The sequence below is a fragment of the Salvelinus alpinus genome, chromosome 17 (assembly GCF_045679555.1).
Source record: "Salvelinus alpinus chromosome 17, SLU_Salpinus.1, whole genome shotgun sequence".
Taxonomy (NCBI): Eukaryota; Metazoa; Chordata; class Actinopteri; order Salmoniformes; family Salmonidae; genus Salvelinus; species Salvelinus alpinus.
Window position 1 is genome coordinate 41,058,516 of NC_092102.1, and position 11,645 is coordinate 41,070,160.

Here is an 11,645-nt window from a genome sequence, read left to right on the forward strand (position 1 = left end):
CACACACACACACTACCACAGACGCACACGCACACGCACACACACACCACCAGACACACCACCACAGGCACACCCACACACTACCACAGCCACACCCACACACACACAACCACATACACACACCACCACAGACACACACTACCACAGACAGACACACACACAAACACACACACACAACCACAGACACACACACCAAAGACACACACACTACCACAAACACAATACCACAGAGACACACTACCACAGACACACACACACACCACCACACACACACACACACCACACACACACACCACCAGAGACACACACACACTACCAAAGACACACACACACACACTACGACCGACACAAACTACCACGGAAACATACACACAACCACAGACACACACACACACACAACCACAGAAACACACACACACACACACACACACACACACACAGAAACACACACACACACACACTACCAAAGAAACACAGACACTACCACACACACACACACAACCAGAGATAAACATACACTACCACAGACACACACACTGCCATAGACACACACACACACACACTACAGATACAACCACAGAGACACAGACACACACACTACCATAGACACACACACACACTACAGATACAACCACAGAGACACAGACACACACTACAGATACAACCACAGAGAAACACACACACACACCACTACAGACACACACACACACTACCACAGAGACACACACACGCACACCTTAGAAACACACACACACACACTACCACAGAAACACACACACTGCCACACAACCACAGACACACACTACCACACAGACACACACACCACCAGAGACACACACACACTACCACAGACACACACACACACTACTACCGACACAAACAACCTACCACGGAAACATACACACAACCACAGACACACACACACACACACTACCACAGACACACCAACACACACTACAACACACACACAATCACAGACGCACTACCACATACACACTACCACAGACACACCGCCACACACACTACCACAGCCACACACCGCCACACACGCACTACCACAGCCACACACACACACACACACTACCACAGACGCACACACACACACTACCACAGACGCACACGCACACGCACACACACACACAAACCACCAGACACACCACCACAGGCACACCCACACACTACCACAGCCACACCCACACACACACAACCACATACACACACCACCACAGACACACACTACCACAGACAGACACACACACAAACACACACACACAACCACAGACACACACACCAAAGACACACACACTACCACAAACACAATACCACAGAGACACACTACCACAGACACACACACACACCACCACACACACACACACACCACACACACCACCACACACACACCACCACCGACACACAATCACAGACACACTGCCACAGACACCCTACCGCAGACGCACAACCACAGACAAACACATACACACAATTCCACAGACACGGCCACAGACACACTACCACAGACACACAACCACAGATACACAACCACAGACACTACCAAGGACATACACACCACCACAGCCAGACAGACACACTACCACAGACACACACCCACACACACCACCACAGACACACCAACACACTACCACAGCCACAAACACACCACTACACACACACACACGCACACACTACCACAGACAAACACCCACACACACACACTACCACAGACACTACCACAGACACACAGACACACACACAAACACACTACCAGAGACAAACACCCACACACACACTACCACAGACACACAGCCACACACACACAAACACACTACCACAGACATACACACCATCACAGCCAGACACACTACCACACACACATATCCACACACACACACACACACACTGCCGCAGACATACAACCACAGACACACACACACAACCACAGACAGACACACGCACACACACAACAACAGACACACACAACGCCACACACACACTACTACACACAGCCACACACACACTACATCAGACACACACACTACCACAGACACACAGACACACACACCACCAGACACTACCAAAGCCGCACACGACCAAAGACACACAGACACACAGTACCACAGACACACTACCACAGTCGCACACACGCTACCACAGACACACACACACACTACCACACACTACCACCACAGACACACACACACTACCGCACACAAACACACACTACCACAGAAACACACACACTACCACAGACACACACAAAACCACACACACACTGTCACACACTACCACAGCCACACACTACCACAGACACACACTACCACAGCCACACACACACACACTGCCACCACAGACACACACACTACCAAACAAACACACAAGCACACACACACACTATCACACAGACACACCCTACCACAGACACACACACACTACCACAGACAGACACACACTACCACCCACACACACACACACACACACACACACACACACACACACACACACACACACACACACACACACACACACACACACACACACACACACACACACACTACCACACACGCACACACACCACATACACAGACACACACACACGCCACCACAGACACACACACACTACCATAAACACCACCACATACACCGACACACACACACCACCACAGACACACACACACACTATCACACAGACACACCCTACCACAGACACACACACACACACACACACACACACACACACACACTACCACAGACAATCACACACTACCAAACACACACACACTACCACAGAAACACACACACACTACCATAGACACACACACACACTACCACAGACACACACACACACACACACAAAACCACACACACACTGTCACACACTACCACAGCCACACACTACCAAAGCCACACACACACACTGCCACCACAGACACACACACTACCACACACACACTATCACACAGACACACCCTACCACAGACAGACACACACTACCACCCACCCACACACACACACACACACACACACACACACACACACACACACACACACACACACACACACACACACACACACACACACACACACACACACACACACACACACACACACACACACACACACACACACACACACACACACACACACACACACACACACACACACACACACACACACACACACACACACACACGCCACCACAGACACACACACACTACCACAGACACCACCACATACACAGACACACACACCACCACAGACACACACACACACTATCACAGAGACACACCCTACCACAGACACACACACACACACACACACACTACCACAGACACACACACACACTCAAAACTACACACACACTGTCACACACTACCACAGCAACACACTACCAAAGCCACACACACACACACACTGCCACCACAGACACACACACTACCACACACCCACACACACACACACACACTACCACAGACACACACACACACACACACACTACCACGGACACACACACACACTCCACCACAGACACACACACACCACCACCGACACACACACACACACACACACACACCACACACACACACACACACACAACCACAGCCACACACACACTACCACAGCCACACACACACTACCACAGACACACACACACTACCACAGACACCACCACATACACAGACACACACACACACACACACACGCCACCACAGACACACACAACCTACCACAGACACACACACACTACCACAGACAGACACACACTACCACACACACACTACCACAGACACACACACTACCACAGACACACACACACACACACACACACACAGACACACACACACACACACACACACACACACACACACACACACACACACACACAGACACACACACACGCCACCACAGACACACACACACTACCACAGACACACCCTACCACAGACACACACACACACACACTACCACAGACAATCACACACTACCAAACACACACACACTACCACAGACACACACACACACTACCATAGACACACACACACACTACCACAGACACACACACACACACACACAAAACCACACACACTGTCACACACTACCACAGCCACACACTACCAAAGCCACACACACACACTGCCACCACAGACACACACACTACCACACACACACTATCACACAGACACACCCTACCACAGACAGACACACACTACCACCCACCCACACACACACACACACACACACACACACACACACACACACACACACACACACACACACACACACACACACACACACACACACACACACACACACACACACACACACACACACACACTGCCACCACAGACACACACACTACCACACACACACTATCACACAGACACACCCTACCACAGACAGACACACACTACCACCCACCCACACACACACACACACACACACACACTACCACAGACACACACACACACACACACACACACACACACACACACACACACACGCCACCACAGACACACACAACCTACCACAGACACACACACACTACCACAGACAGACACACACTACCACACACACACTACCACAGACACACACACTACCACAGACACACACACACACACACACACACACACACACACACAATACCAGACAGACACACTACCACAGACACACACACACACACACTACCACAGACACACACACACACTACCACACACAACATGGAGTCAGAAACAGAGAGACATGGAGTCAGAGAGACATGGAGTCAGAGAGACATGGAGCCAGAGAGACAGAGAGACATGGAGTCAGAGAGACATGGAGTCAGAGAGACATGGAGTCAGGGAGACATGGAGCCAGAGAGACATGGAGCCAGAGAGACATGGAGTCAGAGAGACATGGAGTCAGAGAGACATGGAGTCAGAGAGACATGGAGACATGGAGTCAGAGAGACATGGAGTCAGAGATACATGGAGACATGGAGTCAGAGAGACATGGAGACATGGAGTCAGAGAGACATGGAGTCAGAGAGACATGGAGTCAGGGAGACATGGAGCCAGAGAGACAGAGAGACATGGAGTCAGAGAGACATGGAGTCAGAGAGACATGGAGACAGAGAGACAGAGAAACATGGAGCCAGAGAGACATGGAGTCAGAGACATGGAGTCAGAGACATGGAGTCAGAGACAGAGTCAGAGAGACATGGAGTCAGAGCCAGAGAGTCAGAGAGACATGGAGTCAGAGAGACATGGAGTCAGAGAGACATGGAGTCAGAGAGACATGGAGCCAGAGACAGAGAGACATGAAAACATGGAGTCAGAGAGACATGGAGTCAGAGACATGAAAACATGGAATCAGAGAGACATGGAGTCAGAGAGGCAGAGAGACATGGAGTCAGAGAGAAATGTAGTCAGAAAGACAGACAGACATGGAGTCAGAGAGAAATTGAGTCAGAGAGACAGAGAGACATGAAAACATGGAGTCAGAGAGACATGGAGTCAGAGAGACATGGAGTCAGAGACAGAGAGACATGGAGTCAGAGAGACATGGAGTCAGAGAGACAGAGAGACATGAAAACATGGAATCAGAGAGACATGTAGTCAGAAAGACAGAGAGACATGGAGTCAGAGAGACATGAAAACATGGAGTCAGAGAGACATGGAGTCAGAGAGCCAGAGAGACATGGAGTCAAAGAGACATGTAGTCAGAAAGACAGAGAGACATGGAGTCAGAGAGACATGAAAACATGGAGTCAGAGAGACATGGAGACATGGAGTCAGAGAGACATGGAGCCAGAGAGACATGGAGCCAGAGAGACATGGAGCCAGAGAGACATGGAGACAGAGAGACAGAGAGACATGGCGCCAGAGAGACATGGAGACAGAGTGACATGGAGACAGAGAGACATGGAGATATGGAGCCAGAGAGACATGGAGATATGGAGCCAGAGAGACATGGAGCCATGGAGTCAGGGAGACATGGAGACAGAGAGATAGAGAGACATGGAGACAGAGAGACATGGAGACATGGAGATATGGAGTCAGAGAGACATGGAGACAGAGAGACAGAGAGACATGGAGTCAGAGAGACACGGAGCCAGAGAGACATGGAGATATGGAGCCAGAGAGACATGGAGACAGAGAGACAGAGAGACAGAGAGACATGGAGACAGAGAGACAGAGAGACAGAGAGACAGAGAGACATGGAGACATGGAGACATGGAGACAGAGAGACATGGAGACAGAGAGACAGAGGCACAGCCACCACTCTAGCACAGCCACCACTCTAGCACAGCCACCACTCTAGCACAGCCACCACTCTAGCACAGCCACCAGATTGAGAGTAGGGCAGTATAATGTAGAGTATACATACCACCATGAGTTGGCCTCCACCACCACCTGCAGGAGCAGTGTGAGCAGTGTGAGGGCGAACACACACTGTCTGGAGTCCAACACACTCCCCGCCGGTGCCGAGGGACAGCATACACGCACCAGCCGCCGCAGGAACAACATGCTGGATCAGTTACTGGATCAGATCTGTGGAGAGACGGCAGAACAGACAGATCAGACGGGCACACACACACACACACACACTCACACACTCACACACACACACACACACACAACCGATAGCCAGTCCACATGCACGCTCATACACACACACAGAACAGAGGACTGTACACATATCCTGTCTGTCTAAGTCCATCTGTCTCCTCAGCCAGACTGTGAAAGGGTTAAGAGGGAGTTCCAAAATGCTGTGTATGGTATGTGGTGTGTGACTGTCAGAGAGATAAAGAAACATTACTTATGAGTGTACTGTTGCTCTCCCTCTGTGTGTGTACATACATATATATATATATATATATATATATATATCTATATATACACATATACATATATCTGTGTGTGCGCATGCATGTGTGAGCGTGTGTGTGTGTGTGTGTGTGAGTGTGAGCGTGTGTGTGTGAGTGTGTGTGTGTGTGTGAGCGTGTGTATGTGAGCGTGTGTGTGTGTGTGAGCATGTGTGTGTGTGTGTGTGTGTGTGTGTGTGTGTGTGTGTGTGTGTGTGTGTGTGTGTGTGTGTGTGTGTGTGTGTTTGAGCCTTGTGTTGAGAGGCCTGGGGCCATCAGTGCTTGCAGCAGAGCAGTCCTTTGGCAGCAGGTGAGTGTGTGAATCACAGAAGGCAGAATAACAATGGCCTTCAAACCCCCTTCAACCAGACATTCCTACCAGACAGACAGTTCATTATACCAACGATAAGAGCATTCTTCTCCTGCGCCAATCAGACAAGGAGAGAGAGAGAGAGACCCCCTCTGTTCAACTGCAGCACAGTGATGCACTTAAATTGACATGTAATGCGCAGTTAAAAACAGATGAGATAAAAATACACACATTCCTACAGAAGCTCTAAATATATTTTCATATTCTGTTTCTTAAGTCGGTATCTCCTTAAAGGATCCTAGTCCATTGATGAAATGTCCTATACGCCTCTCCCCCACTCTATTCGGGACAAGTTTTTCCAGTTCGCGTTTAGCTTAAATATTGCTTTCGCATTTGACCAATCACTAGACCTATTTCAATTCATGACGATGTGAAATTATTGTTTAAGGTGTATTAGGCTTAGGCTAAGCTATGCTGATTAAATCAATTACAAGACAAGTATAAGCTATTTATTGAGTTATGAGGAAGTTATGTAAACTATTAATTGTATTATTATTTAATTGCGTCATCTTTTTTAACAAATACTATTTTAGGATAATTTTAAATTGTACGAAATAAACCCAAAACTGTCCATAATTTAATGGAAGCCTACACATTAGGCTATTTATCCGTTCGTGACCCAGTTACACGACTGTCCTATTCACCCAAAAAATATTTTTCTGTGGCTTTGAAAATTAACACTTTTACATCCAAATGAATGCACTTTTAGCTATTCATATTTTATTCGTTAATTCGTTACATGATCATTTTGTAAGTAAGTTATTATAACACTAATCGTCCTAATAACAATTTTTCCCCAAGGAATAACCTATTATTTGAATTTGAAAAAATGCGCAGAATGCGTTCATGTAGATATTTATCTACATTAAGTTTATAAATGTGTAGTTCATATATATATAAAATATTAAATATTAAATGTGGAATTGGAAAGCTACTACATTTTAAATAATGACAATATGAAAACCTAAATGGACATCTTTAAAAACATAGTGTGTGTGTTTTTTGAAAACGTAATTTCTTATTAGTATGACATACGCTTTGAAGCGATACATGCAGGCCAACAACCAACTACTTAATGGGTGGTAGGTTACAGTGTCCATGTCCAGGTGAAGTTGAGATTTTATTAACTGTAAATTACATTTGAAAAACGTGATTTTAATGCGAAATTTGCAAACGAGTTTGCATAATATAAATCCAATTCCGTTTTTGTGTCTGGAATCATTTGAATTCCGCTGTTCTGATTCTAATGAAAAGGCAACGGCATAACAGTCTAAATCATTTCCCTCAAATGTTTCCTGCTGTTTATAAAGTGGCATCTCTGCGTGGTAATTTTAGAGGCTATAGTGACTGGGAGGCGGCTAATTTGTCAAGATGTGTATTTTCCAGAGTAATCGCTGAGTAATAGTCATTCCAAATGTTCTGTCACTCACACGCGCACACACACTTTCAGTTTGCGCGCTGCCTTTCGGGCTGGCGGCTAAAGTCCCCATTTTTATATAGGCCGTGAAAAATGCCCGGCCCGGTTACATCAGATCAGTTATAAACTAAAATGTATAGCCTACATTAGTCTGAATGATAGCCACCGCTTGTCTCAGATATTGCTGGCTTCCTTCAGTCCGACGGGTGCATGGAGTGGGCTGAAATAGGGAGAGCAATTGGGTGCACGTGAAAGCTGAATCAGTGGAAGGCTAACCTTTAACCGGTAACCGTGACCTGTCATATAAACAACCAGGTTTGAGGAGACTCCTCCATTTCGTCAATTCAGGGGTTCAATTGAATGAAATTCCAATTAATTCCATTTTTTTTTTTGAATAGTCATTTATTTTCTTGAATGAACCCAACAAGCAAGTGATGCAGAGAAAACACAGTTCAGACCACCACTCCCCGGTATTAACGATATGGTCAGCGCACACCGAGTAGGGCTATTGAATTATGATGGAAACGGCCTAATTTCGGCTCCACCCTGAGCAGTGAAGAATCATGAATGGACTTGGACAGGCAAAAAAAAGTGTCTATTACATATCAGCTAATCAAGTTGACTAAATTAATGTTAAAATCTTACAGGCTAAAACCAATTTAAGCACAAACAAGTGCGTTGGTTTTGATAACCCTGTATAATAGTCGAAAACAATCAATTAATACCATCTACACATTTACAGGGGAATAAATTAAGCCTAAGCCATAATACGAAATATCGGTCAATATTTAAATAGTTCGTTTCAAATATTTAACATAGCCTGTTTCTGTTTCCGAGAACAACTCAGAAGAGAAAATAAACATGGTCAAGGTGTAAAACGTAGGCCCATGTAGGTCAATCATTTATTGTCAGATTAATAGACAAATAAATGCTCCTATAAAAAGCCTCCTTGACATGGTTTATTGATTATTCTTGGAAGGATAATGAATAAATCAGTTTATGTTCATGTCAGATGTAGACTAAATGTACATGCATGAAAAATCGCCTTCAGGGACGCTGTGTTTTTTTTATTAACATAGTCAACATAAATAGATGAATTAAGTGTTACCTAATATTGATCAATGCATATCAGTTTCCAGCACACACACACACACACACACACACACACACACACACACACACACACACACACACACATCTCGTTTTAGAAGGCCAGAGGAGGGAGCCAGAGTCTATGTTTTGATGGACGGAGAGGGAGCAGAGCATACGGAGAGAGAAACAGAGAGAGCAAGGGTGGCATTACAAATTAAAACATGTGGCATTAGTTTAACACTGCACAAACAAAGAGTTTTAAAAAGTGTACTTCAGGAGAAAAATTATAATGGTTAAGAGAAAAATGCTTTTGGATAGGTTGCAGGCTGCGGTCAAACAAACGAGAATCATTCCTAACGAAAAATGAGTCCTAAGCATGCCAAGAATCGAGGACATAATTTGGGAAAAGGTTTTAGTTTTTTTTAGTTGATAACCGATCTCTAAATAACTATTCGATAACGAACAAAATCATAGAGCAAACTATACTCACCACGGAAAATAATTCTTTACGAACGATAATCCACTTTGGTGAGATGATTATTAAAGGAATAATTCCAGTGCCAAGGCCGTAGTGGGCTCGAGAGACTCCTTGTACTTATACGGTTGGCTCAGGTCGGTTTCAATCCAAAGCAGTTAGTGCTAAATCGGGGTTGTACGGGATAGTGTCCGGTGTGTAATGGAGGAAGGTGGCAGTAACCGTGGTAGTCCTACGGCTCAGTGTCGGAAGACTGGCATAGGCGATCCGTTATCGACGAATGCGCTCCGTGAGCGCGGGACAGCGGAGAGGAGAGCTCTTTCAGAGACGACGGAGGTTATTTACAATGTCCAGCAGCACTATGAATAATTAGAGCCTTTAACAAACGTGGGCGTGAATCCGCGGAAACACTTAATGACAAATAAAACATTCACAAGAAACTAACTAGCAAGTGCCCGTGGCCAGAAACGTCAGCTGTAATAAACTGTTGCCAACGCTCTTTTGATGGTTGGGAGGATTAATAGCGGTAGCTTTATCCTTCCAAGATTCCTTGCAGATTTGTAGAGGTTCCGACGGGCTGGCACTAGTGTGTAAAGCGCAGGTAAACACATGAACTGGTGATAGGTGAGGAGAGATGATCCTACAGCGGTGACACCTTGAACTGTTCTACCTGTGGTAACATCCACACTGCAGGGTTCCTCGCCACAAACCTGATGCCGTTATTTCATCCTCCATTCTGCAGAAATACGCCGCTCTCTCCTGAACTCCTCGGTTGATTTACTCTGTAACAAAAACTTTACCCGCAAAAAGTCCGTTCAACACATCCAACTTTGAGTGGTGGAAGACACGAATTGCGGCAAATCCACTCCAAGCTCGCCCCTGGAAGAAAAGTCCAAACAGCAGTACTGTGTGAGATGGAGAAGTCGCTTGGAGAAGGTACGCTCGTCGAGATAACCCCCGCCCGATAGTGTGTGTGTTGAAGAGCAACTCCTTCTCCTTCTGTCACCTGCCTCGTCGCCTCCTCTCTCAAACTAGCAAACCCTAGTCCCGATGCGCGGGGGAAAACTTCTAGATGGCGCATGCGCTTCACATTTTCTCCCAAAGCACTTCTTTAAAGTCACTAAACTTTCTACGGCAAAGAATGTGGGCCAAGTGGGAAAGACTCGCAATTTGCGTCTAGGTGAAATCGTAAAAAAATAAAAAATATTAAAAAAGGGCGGAACGGGCTGTAACAAAACAAGCGTCTCTATTACCTAAAATAAACGTATAAAGCACCCGGGGCTATTAGTCTATCCGTGCCAGAGCCGAGTTAGGATTTTCAGACGCAGGGGATCGAGTTACCTCCCAGTAAAAACCAAGAGAAGCAGTTCGACACTGTTTGCTTATACAGAGTGCTCTCATCATGCGCAGGACTGTATGCATAAGCATTATGGTCATTAGAATAACTATTATT

At 46.3% G+C, this 11,645-nt stretch overlaps 1 protein-coding gene across 1 annotated transcript in view; it reads right to left on the reverse strand.

The window, feature by feature from the left end:
* wnt5a (wingless-type MMTV integration site family, member 5a) overlaps positions 1 to 10,504 on the reverse strand; it is a 32,806-nt gene extending 22,302 nt beyond the window's left edge. Inside the window, exons 1-2 of the mRNA XM_071348969.1 lie at positions 10,208 to 10,504; positions 6,361 to 6,524 (exon numbers count right to left, since the gene is read on the reverse strand). Coding sequence (XP_071205070.1) covers positions 6,361 to 6,500 — 140 coding nt within the window. The 5' untranslated portion in view covers positions 6,501 to 6,524; positions 10,208 to 10,504. The remainder of the gene's footprint in view (positions 1 to 6,360; positions 6,525 to 10,207) is intronic.
* Between the last annotated feature and the right edge of the window lie 1,141 nt (positions 10,505 to 11,645).